At 37.9% G+C, this 16,911-nt stretch overlaps 1 protein-coding gene across 1 annotated transcript in view; it reads left to right on the top strand.

The window, feature by feature from the left end:
• OSTM1 (osteoclastogenesis associated transmembrane protein 1) overlaps positions 1-9,021 on the top strand; it is a 30,114-nt gene extending 21,093 nt beyond the window's left edge. Inside the window, exons 4-6 of the mRNA XM_003404062.4 lie at positions 3,464-3,631; positions 5,424-5,589; positions 8,427-9,021. Coding sequence (XP_003404110.2) covers positions 3,464-3,631; positions 5,424-5,589; positions 8,427-8,482 — 390 coding nt within the window. The 3' untranslated portion in view covers positions 8,483-9,021. The remainder of the gene's footprint in view (positions 1-3,463; positions 3,632-5,423; positions 5,590-8,426) is intronic.
• The last annotated feature ends 7,890 nt before the right edge of the window (positions 9,022-16,911 follow it).

Here is a 16,911-nt window from a genome sequence, read left to right as displayed (position 1 = left end):
TTCCCTAAGAATAATAAAAATTGTTAGATGAGCATTTCCTAAAATGTGTTCTGTAGGATTTTGATAGATGGGCGTTAAAGAAAGGGTTTTGTGTTCTAATAAGTTTGGGACATTGCCTTACTACAGGACAAGCAGTTTCCTTTTAAGGAAACTTTGCAGAAGTTGCACAAGTCATTTATGCTTTTGTTTGTTTGGTGTAGCTGGATGGCCATGCACCCTGCTGAAACTCAGAGGCTGTTATCTAAAAAGAAGGGGCAACTTGGGATGGAAGACAATTAGTAGATTCTGCCACATTGGTACAGTTCAGATCCTCAGTGACCCTATTTACTTCTTCCCTTTTCCATACTCTAGTCTTTGGAAGCAAATTACTAAATAGTCAAGGGCTAGGGGTGGAGGAATTAAGCTCCACCTCCTGCAAGGGAGAGTATCTACTTAAAGTATTTGAAAATCTTCTGTAAGGAGATGGGTTTCTTCTTCCACATTTATTTATCAATCATGTATGTATATCAATATGGATTCATGGATATTTATTTTATACTTTGGGTTAAAATTAATTTTTTAAAGTTCTTTTTTTAATTCTACTTTAGATAAAGGTTTACAGAACACACTAGTTTCTCATCAAACAGTATACACATTGTTCTATGGCATTGGTTAACAATCCCACGACATGTCAGCACTCTCCGTTCTCAACCCTGGGTTCCGGATTATCAGCTTTCCTGTTCCCTCCTACCTTCCAGTCCCTGCCCCAGGGCTGGTGCCCCCCTTTAGTCTTGTTTTGTTCCATGGGCCTGTTCAGTCTTTGGCTGAAGGGTGAACCTCCGTAGTGACCTCATTGACGAGCTGAAAGGGTGTCCGGAGGCCATACCCTCAGGGTTTCTCCAGTCTCTGTCAGGCCAACAAGTCTGATCTTTCTTTTTGAGTTAGGATTTTGTTTTGCATTTTTTTTCCATCTGTGTCCGGGACCCTCTATTGTGATCCTTGTCAGAGCAGTCAGTGGTGGTAGTCGGGTACCATCTAGTTGTACTGGACTCAGTCTGGTGGAGGCTGTGTAGATGTGGTCCATTAGTCCTTTGGACTAATCTTTCCCTTTTGTATCTTTAGTTTTCTTGATTGTTCCTTGCTCCTGAAGTGGTGAGACCAGGGAGTATCTTAGATGGCTGCTCACAGGCTTTTAAGACCCTGGACGCTACTCACCAAAGTAGAATGTAGAACATACTCTTTATAATCTGTGTTATGCCAGTTAAGCTAGATGTTCCCCAGGATCATGGTCCCCACAGTCCTCAGCCCAGCAATTCGGTCTCTCAGGGAGTTTAGATGCGTCTATGGAGCTACCATTAAAATTCTCTTCTGTTTGCTGAGTGAATTCTTTTTCATTTGGGCATTTGACTGATAGCTTAGCTTGTCTCTCTTGAATCATTTTTTGTTTGTTTGCTTGTTTTATTTTCATGGGACTAGTGATTGTTCTGTGTTCATCCTTAGGCTCCTTTTTTTTTTTCTTATGTGCTCAATGTGTGGCAGGATGGTTTTACCAGGCTGGGAAGGCTGGACGAAATCTAAGAAGTATCTCCGTATGGTGTTTGGCTTCTGTAGCCTGGCCTTTGAAAACTCCCTCAACAGGCAGCGTATGTTCACTTATTCATCTAACAAATATTTATTGGTCACTGGTTATATGCCAGACAGTGTTCTGGGCACTGAGGATAGATGGTATGAATAAGATTCCTGTTCTCGTGAACTTCTGTACTAGTAAAGATGAAACTAATAACAAATAAGATTAAGAGTAATGAGTTCTTGGGGGGGGATAGTGTACTGCTTTCGATAGAGTGGGCTGGGAGGACCTCTCCGAGGAGGTGACTTTTGAGATGATCTGAAGTTTAAGACAGAACCAGCCATGGGAAAACTGTTGCTGGCAGAAGCAAGGGTAAGGGCCTTGAGGTGAGAACTTAGTATGTGCAAACAATAGAAGGAAGTCTGGTTTGGCTGCAGTGTGGAATGAGATCTGGGGAGATGGGCAGAGGCCAAATCATGTAGAGCCTTGTAGGCCAAAGGTAGAAGTGTGGATTGAATTCTAGCACACAAGAAGCCAATTAAAGCAGGAATGTGATATGATGATAATATGATTTACATCTTAAGAGATCACTCTGGCTGCTTGGTAGAGAACCTCAAATGAAGGTTGGCAAGAGTGGCAGGAACAACCTTGTTAGGGAGAGATGGCAGCCGATGGCTTAGGCCAGGGTTTATTTTGGCAGTTGATCTAACAGGACTTGCTGATAGATTGGGTACTTCCTGGAGAATAATTGTGGTTTATCAGGGAAGAAAAGAGAGAAATCAGGAATATGCTAGGCTTTTGGCCCGGAGTAGCTGAGAGGACGATGGTGTTATGGGAAATATGAGGAGGAACTGGCCATAGGAGAATGGGGATTAAGAATGCCGTTTTGAACATGTTGAATATGAAATGCCTATTAGACATCTAGGCTGAAATGTCAAGTAGGCAGTGTTATCAATGAGATTTGAGTTCAGGGGGGCAGTCTGAACACCTTAAGTACAACATTCATGTAAGTGTCCTAATAATGAGTCCCTTTATTATATACTGGAGCCCTGGTAGCACAGTGGTTAAGTGTTCGGCTGCTAACCAAAATGTTGGCAGCTCATATCCACCAGGTGCTCCTTGGAAACTCTATGGCGCAGTTCTACTCTGTCCTGTAGGGTCACTATGAGTCGAAATCTACTCGATGGCAGTGGGCCTGGGTTTTGTTCACTACCCTCTTTTTAGATTTACAGGTCTTTGGTATTCGTCTCTTTTTGAGACTAAAAAGGCCTGGAGTAAGAGGGATGGGTGGTAGTGTAGTTTTGATGTCTTTTCCCATAAAAAAAAAAAAAAAAAGTACTGTTTGTCTCAATAAGGCAAACTTTGGTGTTGAAGTGAGTGCACGAACGAACATGTTTTATTTGTTCGGTAAGAGAAGAATGTATCAATGCAGATATGTAAGTGACAAGATTATTTAGGAAATATAGTATTTAGGTAATAGTAATTTGATATAAGAGCTTGTGGAGTCCACAGTTAACACTGGCTAGTGCAGTGGTTTTCAAAATTTAAGGCCATCTAGAAAGTACCAGATATTTTGCTATGTGCTTTATATACCTCAGGTCTCTAATCCTTGGGACCTATATAATACAAGTAGAAGTAGCTCTATTTTATAGATGATGAAACTGAGACTCAGAGTGATTTAGTAACTTGCCCAACATCACCATGTTGTTTCCTGTCCTCTATGAGGGCAAACAGCTTACCCTATAGAACAGAGTAGAACTGCCCCACAGGGCTTCCAAGGAGCAGCAGGTGAATTCAAACTGCCGACCTTCTGGTCAGCAGCCAGCTCTTAACTACTGCATCACAAGGGCTCTGTAGTTAAAGACATACTGTGTATAATGTTTATTGTGTGTGTTACATGTGCCTTTTTCATTTTAGGGAAGCTCACACAGTCCTCTACAGCCAAGAAATTACTCAGAAGTATGCAAAAACTGCCTCGAAGCATACAAAAATCTGAGTAGTCTGTACAATGAAATGCAGAAAATGAACGAACGTGAGAATAAGGCTGAGCCTGGAACACATTTATGCATCGATGTGGAAGATGCAGTAAGTACTGTGCTTCTGACACGATACGTGTTTGCAGTGTTGTTGGACGTGCTGTCAGTAGCCTTATCCCTTTTGGAGGTACATCGGCATCTGCATGTGCCGTCTCCAACCAGAAATGACTACTTATGAGGTAATACAGTTTTAGAATATCCTAGTGTATCAAATTGAGATGGAAAGTAACCAGGTACTTCATAAGCGAGTTGATAATTGACACACTTTGTATTTTAAATTGGATAATATGTACCATTTTCAGAGGCCTGGGAGTTACTGTGTGTTTACCTTTCAGTTTCTTGGGCATTTATTGCCTGATTCAAACAGTCACTATGTTTTGCCGCAGAGTGTTTCTGAAGCCATTCCTCTATCACTTCCCATCCCATTGCCTTTATTTCTTTACATCTGTTATTCCCAGAAAATACTTTTATTGATTTATAGTCAGTCTCCCCTCACTAAAATATAAGCCACATGAGGACAAGGACCTAGTTTTTTTTGTTCACTGTTCAAATATTTAGAACAGTGGTTGGCATATAGCAGTCCCTTAGTAAACAGATTGATTGAACGGTAAAAAAAAAAAAAAAAAAGCCTTTTTTTCCGTTGCATAGCCTGCCTTTACATGGGGCACCACTAGATGGCGATCAGGCCTTGTTAAGGTATGATGCATGAGAATTTAGGCATTAGAGGAAATTTAGCATTGGCTAAACGTACAGAACTCGATATCAAAATTGATAAATTTATTATGTTTGAAAATTTTGAATGTGAATGATCATAGCAGCTCAGAGTGAAATGCAGTGGATCAATAACATTAAGAATGGTAAAAGGCAGTTAAAATGGGCACTCCATGAGGGAAGGAATTTTTATCTTTTTGTTTTGTTTACTGTGCTATTCCTAATGCCTAGAGCAGTACCTGGCTTCTAGTAAAAAAAAAACCCGCTTCAAATAGAGTCTCAATAAATAATACATATTTTTTAGTGAACAAAGCAGGCTCTAACTATATTTCTATTTATGTAAGTTTTCTGTTTGAAATCTGTGAAAGGTTGACATTCTAGAGTACTTTGGACAGTATTATGAATTTAGGATATGAAATTTCTGTATGAATATAAATTTATAAAATGACTAGTTGTGAACCATCTTGTTTCCCTGGCAGAAGAAACTGTCCTCAACCAACAATAGATTTTTTTTTCCAACAGTTTCTACATGTACCATTTAGTGACATTGATTACTTCAAGCCGTGCAACCATTCTCACCTTCTTTACTGAGTTGCTCCTCCTCCTGAGGTTCCTATTTAACCTTTCAAGTTGTTGTTATTAATGATCCCATATAGATAGTTCTTAAAAGAGCATAATGTTCAAAGCAGACATTCTTTACTAGGTAAGCTAAACTATTGTTTGGTTTTAAGAAGACTTCAGGGGATATTTTTGGTTTAAAGATGATCTCAGGATGATAGTTTCAGGGGTTCATCAAACCCCCATGCCTGAGGAAGTCTGAAGTTCATGAGAATTCCAACAATCGATTTTTAGGGATGGGTCCCTGGTTGACACAAACGGTTAATCAGGTGCTCGACTATTAACTGAAAGGTTGGTGGTTCGAGTCTACCTAGAAGTTCCTCACAAGAAAGGCCTGGTCATCTGCTTCTGAAAAATCAACCATTGAAAACCCTATGGAGCAGTTGAAATCAACTTGATGGCAACAAGTTATCATCTAAATTCTGGGTGCCTGTTAAGTTACTAACAAAATAATTGTATAAAATGGAAGACAAGTTAAATGTGAAATAGAGAAATATTTGTTGTTGTTCCAGATGAACATTACTCGAAAGCTTTGGAGTCGGACTTTCAACTGTTCGGTCCCCTGCAGCGACACCGTGCCTGTCATCGCTGTTTCTGTGTTCATTCTCTTTCTGCCTATTGTCTTCTACCTTAGTAGCTTTCTTCACTCAGAGCAAAAGAAACGCAAGCTCATTTTACGTAAGTTAATTTTTACAGTTGTTTATTTAGATAAAAGCCTGTATTTAAAAAATTTGGGCCTGTTTTAGAAATTATATATACTGTAAGAACTATATTAGTTTAAAATGGCTCTCTGCTTCAAATTTTACAATTATGCTAACTAATGGAAGAGATGTGTAAGATGTTTGTAAGTCCAGATGATCAAAAACCAAACTAGGGTACCTCTCAGATAATCTAACCTGGAAAACTGATGACCCCTGGAATAATATTGACAACAGAGGAATAACAACAGACTGGGTTTGCAGTCCTGAAATAGCAAGAGTAGGGAGATGTGGACAGCACTCAGGTCCATCAGAGCCATGGTAGAACCCCCTACGAGTGCGGCAGGCAGAGAGAAGCTATGGCTAATGCCGGACAATTTGTTTATGAACCATTGTAGTTCCAAGAACTTTACTGGACATATAGTATGTGCTCAATATGTCTTAATTCCTTTCCTTCCTCTCCATTTCTTGTCCCACTACAGTCTACTCTCAGCTTAACAGCTAGAGAGATTTGGTAAACATAAATTTTACCATGTATCTCTCCCACCTGAAACTCTTCACGTGTTCCTATTGCACCTAAAATAAAATCCAAGCTTATTCCCAGGATCTGCTTGCCAAGCTATTTGTGATCTGGCCTTCATCTACCTTTCTCAACTCATCATACTGCCGTCCTCCTTGTTCATGATGCTACGGCCAGTTTGGACTTCTCTCTGTTCCTTTCAAATACCACACTCATTCACGCCATCCCCTTCCCGAGGGTCTTACACTTGGCCTTCCCACTTTGCTTGGCTAGCTCCATGTCATCCAGGTCTTAGCTCAAAGGTTACCTGCTCAAGGAGATCTTTCCTGCTCTCCCAACTAGAAATACACTCTTTCCTTCATTGTTCTGTATCTTTTTAAAAAAATTAATGGCACTTAATCACTATTTAAATTAACTTTTTCTTTTATTTCCTTCCTTATATGTGGTTTGTCTCGCCTAACTAGACTGTAAACTCCATGAACTAGGAACTTGTTTGTCTCATTCACCACTATGTCACCAGCACTTACAAACTGCCTGCCCTATAGTAGGTGCTCAAAAATAATTTCAGTAAAAGAGCATTCTACTTAATGTTAGCATTTCCCAGGATGTGTTCCTCAAAATACAAGTTCTGTGGAATACTGTGTGAAAAACAGGCTTGTGGATAAAATGCTGCATACCCTGTCCTTTTTGTGAAGCTTTTGAATGTACATGAATATAAGTTAAAGACTCCAAGACTGCATGTCCCCAAACTTGACAGTGGAACCATTACTCTTAACACCTATTAGCATTTCACAGAAGCAGTGTTTTATGAAATACATTTGGGGAAGTACTAGTTTAAGCAGATAGCTCTTACTCTGACTCCTCTCATGGACATTAGCTCTCATGTACCTTTCTTCATGCTGTTATTCATCAAGCAGTTAGTATTGGATGCCCACCAAGTGCTAGCACTGTGGTAGGAAAAAGGGATTAAAAAAAAAAAAGGACAGGTCACATGCCCTCAAAGAACATGCCAACCATAATCCAATTATCACAACAAATGTAGTAGAGGCTGGACCACAGAGGAGGGTAAGACTGACTCTGTAGTAGGTGTGTTGGAATTAACCATTAGATGATACCCTGAGGTAGAGTTTTGAAGAATGTCAGGATTTATCAGATAGAGAACAAAGAGGCAAGGAAGTTGCAGTGTGTGTGTGCTCATTGGGATTGCTACCTGGTCAGTTTATTAAGTACTTTGGTAATTAGTCAAAGAATTTAGAACACTTCTAGTACTTTTAAGCAAAAAATGTTTAATTTTTTAAATTAAAACAAACAAAAAACTTGATTTAGTTTTCCCTCCCAAAACCACTGAAGGCCTAAAAAGTAGACTTGCCATTTAGGCTAGTTTTCAGTGTAAGTTGCCCACTAGTTTAGGCCAGAGCAATACACTGGTCCAGGAAGCCGTGTTGTCATGTTGCACGTAAGAGTGGTGGTCAGGGGAGACCCTGATAGGAACTAGAACAATGGCTCTTGTCCTTGACTGCATATCTGAATTATCTACAGAACTTTAAAAAGGTATAGGTTCCTGGGTCCAACTGCATACCTTCTAATTAGAACCTCCACTCCGCTGTAGACAGCCTCTGCAGCAGAGAGTTACCTAGTTACCCATTATAAGAGATTTTCACTCTAGCATGGTTGTGTTTCATTTCTAGAGCATGAGATACAGCCCTGTTTACCTGTAAATAAAAAAACATGTTACCAAGTCCAATAGCCATCATTTTTTTATTAACTCTAATGACTGTCCCATTAGCGTTATGATCAAAATCGGTTGTAACATATTCCGTTAACAGCCATATATGTTTTTGTGTGTGTGTGTGTGCACACGTGTGTAATACACATTTTTTTCTTTGTAAGCCATTTAATTGTGTATTTTAACATTATAAGAGTTCTTTCACTGAATTCTTTTAAGAGGAATTTAGATTTGGATTTCTAACTTAGACTTTTAAATATATAATTTCATTATACCTTTATTTTCCAAGTAGAATAATTTCACTACATTATATAGTTAAGATTGTGATGTTTAAGAAGATATAAGTTATGCTTTATACAAAGTCATGTGTAACTTCTAGCAGCTAAGTTTTTTGTTTTTTGAGGTTGGTGCTGATGAGAAAAAAAATAGGTTTTAGTTCTTAAAATATTAGCCCCATTCAGATTCAAACATAAAATTTTTAGATAAGTACTGTAGTTCACATAAAAATAATGCATAACCATGTTTAGAGAACTAACTTTGAGTTAAAGTATAATGCTTTTGATTTATCTAGCCAAACGTCTCAAGTCCAGCACCAGCTTTGCGAACATTAACGAAAATTCAAACTGAAACGTACAAAATGGAGATCTGACACTGTATCATGCAGATGAAGGGCGGAAGATACGACTTGGTCAAAAAGAAGATAAACTGTGATTTGACACGTCAAGTTCTTAAGAAATGCAAGGACTTCAGATTTATTTTTAAATAAGAATTTTCAGTTTTTCTTTGCTTTTCCACCCTGTTGTTTTTTTTAAGGGTTTGGCTATTTTAATTTCCAGGCATAGCAATGTTGTCTATTTTAAGGTATATTTGTTATAATAACTCCAGATGCAAGAACAGTCTCTATTTTATTTTCTAGGTATATTATTATTTGAGATTTCTGGTATCTCCTTATTAACAAAAATATCTCAAATAGCAAAGTTTTTGATAACTATCATTTAAAAATTAATCAGTTACAGCAAAGACTTTGAGAGGGACAATGTACGCTTACCAAAAAGTCCAAGGATTAAATTAATTTAAATTACTCTCCATTACAGTATTATTGTTATATATATTTAATATGTCACAAATTGCATATAACTCAATCTCTGGTTTCATTAAAGTCATTTTTGAAACCACTAATTATAAACCTCCCTAACAATTTTTAGAAGCAGTAAGGCACATTACATTTATCTTTGTAAAAAGATTTACAGAAACTGGTTTCTTACTTGACTTTTATAAATAGTATTTTACACTTTACTTTTTCCTTTATTTCATAAGTAATTTGAAGTCACTGGACTGCTTTGTTATATTCAGGGCAAGATGGATTCTTTTTATACTAGGGATGTACATTGTGAATTACATTAAGTTATTTGGCAATTTATAATTTATTACTACTTTAAAGCAAATTTAGCATTACCATACTGTATTTAATTATGGTTTTTTTAAATGGAGATTTTCTCTTGGCATATATGGGGATTTTTTGGAGGGGAGAGAAAGGAGGAGTAAATAAAGCTTGAGGTTCAGAAACTAGACATGAACCTGAGGGGTACTTATCTTACTAAAAGACTATTCAGTGGTCCATACTGGGGGTCAGAATCAGAATGAGAGTCTGATACAGGAAGCAGTTAGATTAAGATGATGCTTTTTTTTCCTAAACTATTTAAACCATAAAATCGATGGGATTGAAATGAAGTCAGATAATTGACTCTGCTCTGTCAGAAACAAATTCTGTCTTGGAATGTTTATAGTAACCTTTTACAAATAAGCTTAGTTTCAGAATTGTTGATAATTTTAATTTCTCATTTTTTTAGAATTGAGAATTCCATTTATTAACTCCTTCTTGCTTTCCTGGTAGAAATAGGTTTTGTTTTAAATGTTGAGCATATGGAGACAGCTCTTTATAGAAATAAGTGTTTGATTAAATGGTACAAGAATTTGAATTCTTCCATATACTGTAAAATGCTCTATAGAGAGAGAGTAAAGTGTTTTTATTATTATTTCTTATGTTTACCTTATATGCAGAGTGAACGAGAAGGCTCACCTTTGGATATGTTAACAGGTAACAGTTTTTCTGGCCTGCTGTGATCCCTTTAAAGTGTGCTGGCGTTTGTTCTGCTGTCACTGTTCACGCTGCTAATACTAATAGCACTGTCTTGATTTGAAGCATATGGTTGAGGGCCATTGAAAGCGATTTTTCATTAATGCAGATAAAACCAGTTTACACGTGCGGAGTTAGAAGATTACATTCGATTCTGTAAGTAGTGACTTTTTGAGCATCTTTCAATATTACGTATTTGTGAAAACCATTGCTTTTGAGTATGGTTGCTAAGAAGCACTTTAAAAAAGAAAAGGCAGCCTTTACTGTTTTTCTGGTTGGGAAGTAGCATCAGCAATAGATTCCAAAATAAGTATTAATCGCTACACTACAGCGTGTAAATATTTCATTTTATAGTCGTATTGAAAAATTCTTTGCATAGTTCTGAATTCTGTGACATAAACAGCATATGGATATGCATAAAAACATCTTTAGGTTTTTTGACACTTTAAAATAAAGGAAGTATCTTAAGTAAGTTGCAATGCTGTATTTAATTTTTTTTTAATACACTTAAAAAACTTCAGATGTAATTTAATGTTCAATTTTAATTTTTCAGGTATTGAGTTTAAGTGCCTACTTTAAAAGTACCATCTGTCTTGTAATTTTGCTGCAAATAAAATGGAGTTTTGGATTACTTATTTTTTGTTGGATTTGAGAGATATTTTAAAAATAACACCAGATATTTTGAAGCCTAACTGTAAATCAGTGAATCACACACCACAGCTTGAATGGCACTAGTATTGTCTGATGTTTCCTGGATGGGCTCTGTTTTTTACTGCAGTGTAAGTAAAATGTTTTCCCAGAGGAACAATGTTATCATTGGATTGCATTCCTGGCCAAAGACTTGACATCAAATAAACAATAGACATCACCAGCAATAAATTATTAAAGCAAACATATACTAGTAACCTCTGTAACAATTTATAATGGAAAAAAAAATGTTCTAAGTACATATAGGGATAATCATATGCAATTTAGAATGTAGACAGATAGGATTGAAGATTACTAGCTGCTTATCCTGTTTTAATTTCTGAAACATAAGAGCGATCAGAAGAAGAGGTGGGAGAAGGTTTCTAGTCACTGGATTGTGTATCCTTTTAGGCATCAACGCTCAACAGAACACCTCGTAGTCACCCCTGCTTCTGGAGGGGACCAGAGTTGTTCTTCCTTCTTCGGTCTCTCCTATTAGTATCTGATTTTCTGCATTCGTTTGTAGTGCTATTCCAGTAGTGTAATAGGACCCGACGTTGGCTTTTTGAAATCTTTTTATATCTTAGTTGTATTCTACCAATAAAGTGCAGGGTTTGAACAGCGCAGGGACTCTTACCAGTCAAAATCCAGCATTTACCCCCCACACTCATACGCATGCACTCATTCTCTCTGTCTCTGTCTCTGATTGCTTTTCTTCTGTGGGGCTAGAGCATTAATAACTAGTGTGGGCAGCCAATTAGTATAAGGATATAAAAGGGTGAGTGAGCAGGTAGAATCTCCAGATTAACTTTCCTCTTCCCCTGTTTATACCCTCATTCTGGACAGTGGCATCACTAGGGTTGGGGTTATGCAGTGCGGTAACTCTTGGTGTCACTCCTCCATGCTAATTACCACAATATTGTAGCTAAAATGCCAGAAATTTTGATAGAATCAGCGGCTGTAAAAACACCAGCTGTGATGCAAACAGCGTGTGCTTGTAGCATGTGAAGATGAAACCAAGTGATTTGAAGTGTCATCGTAATTGAGTAATAATGACAGCTGTGACCGGAGGGCATTAGAAGGTTCAAACAGTAAATTTACATAAAGTTTTAGCCTTGTGGGTATATTGATACAAGTAAGCTGGGCTCCCTCAAAAAAAAATTTTTTTGGTATAACTATAGGTATATTTTTATAAAAAATAATAAATTTCTTTCGAAACTGCACAAAAATTTTATAGACAGTCATTTTGGTGTCACCCCCTCTGACAGTGTCATCCATTGTGATCCACACCCCCCATATCCCCATAGTGACATCACTGATTCCGAAGTTCTGAATGTTTATGTAGGAGGGACCTAGTAGAGGTGGAAATCCATATGGAAAAGGGGAGTTGGGGTCACTTGCTTTGAAGCCATGTGTGCATAGTAAATTCATGTATGTTATTACAATATATATATAATGATGAAGTAATCGAAGGGGCTAAAACTCTGCTTGACACTACGTTGCTTGGCACACTTTGCCTACCATCCACTCAGGACTCACCCCACATCTCAAACATGAGCAACATGAAAAGACTGTTTAGCTGCTTCAGCTCCTCCTTCCGGGTTTATATCATCTGCGTCTGGAGACTGTTTGCTTTTTTTCTTACTGCCTCCTAATCTTAAAATCAATGGAATCATAGGGACTGTCCTTTGTTGTTTGCCTGTTTTCCCTGAATCTCATCCCTGAATACCACTCATTCTGTGTCTTTGAAACACCAGGTTTCTATGTCTTTGAAACATCCAGGTGCTTGGATGGGCACTGCAATTTGGCTTGTAACCAACCCCACCACACTGAAAGTGGTTTAGAGAATGTAGTTTTTGACCTGGTCTGGTTCTGGGAAACCCTTCTGGAGGGTGGGAACCTTGCTTATTGATGGTCTTACTTCAAGAGGCATACTGTGAGTGTCAGCCCACTCATTTACTCATGTTTCCTTAGTGATCCCATGGCCACTTATTTTTTTTCCTCAGCCCTGATTAGCTTTACCAACAGCAGGAATTCCAGTATCCTGATGGGATTCTGGTGGAGTCTAAGTTTTCCACAACTTTAAAGAATTCACTCTATTGCCTTCTGGCTTGCAGAGTTTCTGATGAGAGGTATGTAGTCATTCTTCTTTGTTCCTCTGTATGTAATTTGTTTTTTTCCTGGTGGCTTTCAAGATTTTCTCTGAATCTTTGATTTTCAGCAGTTTGACTATGATATGTCTAAGGTGTGTTTTTCTTTGTATTTATTCTTTTTGGGATTTTCTGAGCATCTTGGATCTATTTGTTGTCTTTCATTAATTTGGAAAATTCCTAGCTATTATATCATCAAACATTCTTCTGCCCTGCTTACCCTTCTTCTGGGACTCCAATTACATTTATGTTAGACTATTTGATATTGGCCCACAAATCTTAGATGCATTATTCTGTTTAGTCACTTTTTTTTCTCTTTGCATTTCAGTTGGATAATTTCTGTTGACCTACTCCAGATTAATTCATTCTCTATTCTGTGTTCAGTCTGCTGATAAGCTCATCAAAGAGATTCTCTTGATATCATATTTTTTTTATTTCTAGCATTTTCATTTAACTGTTTTTTAAGATAGTTTAGTTTCTTTCTGCTGAAATTGCCCATCTTTTTATGCATGCTGTCTACCCATTCCACTAGATCTTTTAACATTTAAAAAAAATTTTTATTTTTTAGAGCAGTCTTAGATTTACAGAAAAATTGTACGAAGAGTATAGAGTTCCCATATACTCCCGCCATTTCTCATATTATTAGCATCTTGCATTCCTGTGGTACTCTGTTAAAATTGATGAACCAATATTGATATACTGTTACTAACTGAAGTCCATAGTATATATTACCCATTGCCGTTGAGTCAATTTCGACTCATAGTGACTCTGTAGGACAGAGTAGAACTCCCCCATAGGGTTTCCAAGGAGTGGCTGGTGGATTTGAACTTTTGACCTTTTGGTTAGCAGCTGTAGCTCATAACCACTGTGCCAGCAGGGTTCACAGTTTGTGTTGTACAGCCTGACCTATCTTGACAAATGTATAATGTCATTTGTCAACCACTACATTATCATACAGAATAGGTTTCACTTGCCTAAAAATGCCCTGTGCTTCACCTGTTTATCCTGCTCTTCACCTATTCATCGCGCTCTTTACCTATTCATCCTGTTCTCTCTGAACACCTCCCACCTTTTTTTCCCCATAAATTTTATTTGTTGTTGTTGAGAATATACACAGCTGAAAGATACACCATTTCAACAGTTTCTACATGTACAATTAAGTAACATTGATGATATTCTTTGAGTTGTACAACCATTCTTACCTTCCTTTTCTGAGCTGACCCTTCCCCTTTAACATAAACTCAGTGCCTCCTAAGGTTTCTAATCTTTTGAGTTGCTGTTTTCAATTTGACCCCATATAGATAGTTCTTAAAAGAGCATAGTCCTCAAGGCAGATCTTTTTTTACTAGTTAAGTTAAACTACTATTTGGTTTTAAGATGACTTCAGGGTATATTTTTGGCTTAAGGCTTAAAGATTATCTCAGGGCAATAGTTTCAGGGGTTCATCCACCCTCCATGGCTTTAGAAAGTCTAGAGTCCATGAGAATTTGTACTTCTCTTCTGCATTTCCCCCCTTTTTATTAGGATTCTTCTATGGAATCTTAGATCAAAATGTTCAATAATGGTAGCCAGGCACCATCCAGTTCTTCTGTTCTCATGGCAAAGGAGGCAGTTGTTCATGGGGGCAATTAACCACACATTTCCACATCCTCCTCCTATTCCTGACTCTCCTTCCCCTGTTGCTCCAGGTGAATAGAGACCAATTGTTGTGCCTTGGATAGCTGCTTGGAAGCTTTTAAGACTCTAGGCACTACACAACGAACTAGGAGGTAGAATAGAAGCACTAAACACGTTATTACGCCAGATAACTGGGGTGTGCCAGAAACCATGACCCTAAACCTCCAGACCAAGGAACCAAATCCCATGAGGTGTTTGGATGTGCATAAGCAGCCTCAGCAACTAGTCTTTTTTTTTTTGGTCATTGTTAATATATCCATCACAGAATTTTTGCCAGTTCAACTTTTTATAGGTGTACAGCTTTTGGACAATAATAAGCTGCACAACCCTACCCTTAATGTGATTTTTCTGTGACCGTTAACCCTCCTTTTACCCTTCCCTCCTACCCCTGGTAACTACTAATAAACTTTGATCTCTCTACATTTGCATTTTCTTTTTATGTAAGTGAGGTCATATAATATTTGTCCTTTTGTGATTGGCTTATTTCACTCAGCATAATGTCTTCAAGCTCCATCCATACTGTAGTATGTATCAAGACTTCATTTCTTCTTCTGGCTGAGTAGTATTCCATTGTACGTATGTACCACATTTTGTTTATCCATTCTTCTGTAGATGGGCATTTAAGTTGTGTCCACCTTTTGACTATTGTGAATAGTGCTGCAGTGAACATTGGTGTACAAGTGTCTTTTTGAGTCTCTGCTTTCAAGTCTTTTGGGTATATACCTAGGAGTGGAATTGCTCGGTCATATGGTAGTTCCATTTTTAGTTTTTTGAGGAACCACCACACTGTTTTCCACAATGGCTGTACTGTTTTTCATTCCCAACAGCAGTGGATAAGGGCTCTGCTTTTCCCACATCCTCACCAACATTTGTTATTATTATTTTTTAATCTTAGCCATCCTAGTGGGAGGCAACCACTGATCTTTTCACTGTCTCTCTAGTTTTGCCTTTTCCAAAATATCATATAGTTGGAATTATACAGTATGTAGCTTTTTTTCAGACTGGCTCCTTTCCCTTAGCAGTATGCATTTCAGATTCCTCCTTGTCATTTCTTGGCTTGATAATACTCCGTTGTATGGCTGTGCCACAGTTTGTTTATCCATTCACCTGTTGAAGGACATCTTGGTTGCCTTCTATGGCAATTATGAATAAATATGCTATAAACATTCATGTGACCCCTTAACATTTTAATTATACTTATTTTAAAGTTACTGTCTGATAGTATCAATTCCTGGGCCATCTTTGGATTTGGTTCTGTTGACTGCTTTGTCTCTTGAAAATGGGTCATTTTTTTGTTATTGCTTTTTTTGCATGTCTTGTAATTTTTGATTGAATACCAGACATTTCGTATGAAAGAACAGTAGAAACTTAGGTAAATAGTATTTATGCCTGGAAATAAACTCACCTCTCCTTCCATGAGGCCATTAGTATGGGGGGGAGGTGCCGAGTAACTTAAGTCAGTAGTTGATCTGGGTTTGAGTTTTGTTGTTGCTATAGTCACCTTCTGTAGACCAGAGATTTCACATTCCTCCAGTGGTGGACTGCTGCTAACCCGTGCTTAATGTGAGGCCCAAAGTGTGGCAGAGTTTTTCTTAGTATTCCTGGTTCATCCTCAGCTTTCAACAGACTCTGCACATCTGTACCACATGTGGATGTCTGTCTGTGCTCCTGCTCCTCTCACAGCTGTGTAGAGTTGTTGCTTGTTACTTTGCAAGGCCTGTGGTTGGGGCAGGACAGCCTTCTCAGTTCTCCTGTTTCAACCTCAGCCTCATTCACACCTGGTGCACCTGAACTTCAGGACTGGGGTCCCCTCCTCCATGGCACCCAGACTCTGCCTGGTAACAGTGGTGGTCTCAGGCAAGAGTGAGTTTCCTGGATGAATCCCTGAAACTATTGCCCTGAGATAATCCTTAAGCCTTAAACCAAAAATATTGCCTGAAGCCTTCTTAAAACCAAACAGTAGTTTAGCTTAACTAGTAAAGGATGTCTGCCTTGAGCATTATGCTCTTTTAAGAACTTTGTTCAAGGCCTGTGGTTGGGGCAGAATTGACAACAGAAGATATATATGGGATCAAACTGACAACAGGAATTCAAAAGATTAGGTAAGAACCTTAAGGGGAAGTGAGTTTATGTTAATGAGGGAACATCAACTCAGAAAAGGAGAGTGAAAATGTTTGCACAACTTAAGAATGTAATCAGTGTCACTGAACCGTACATGTAAAAACTGTTGAATTAGTGTATGTTTTGCTGTATATATTCTCAACAACAAACCAAATAATTAAAAAAAAAAAATCCTATAAGTACCCACATTGAAAAACAGACTGTTAACTACAAAAGAAGAAAAACCAATCTGGTCTTTGACTTCTCTTCTGCAATATTGGATACCAAAAGGCAAAGGAGCAATA

This window comes from Loxodonta africana, chromosome 1, assembly GCF_030014295.1.
Source record: "Loxodonta africana isolate mLoxAfr1 chromosome 1, mLoxAfr1.hap2, whole genome shotgun sequence".
Classification (NCBI taxonomy): domain Eukaryota; kingdom Metazoa; phylum Chordata; class Mammalia; order Proboscidea; family Elephantidae; genus Loxodonta; species Loxodonta africana.
The sequence above is the reverse complement of the archived record's forward strand: the minus strand, read 5'-3'. Positions and strand labels throughout refer to the sequence as shown.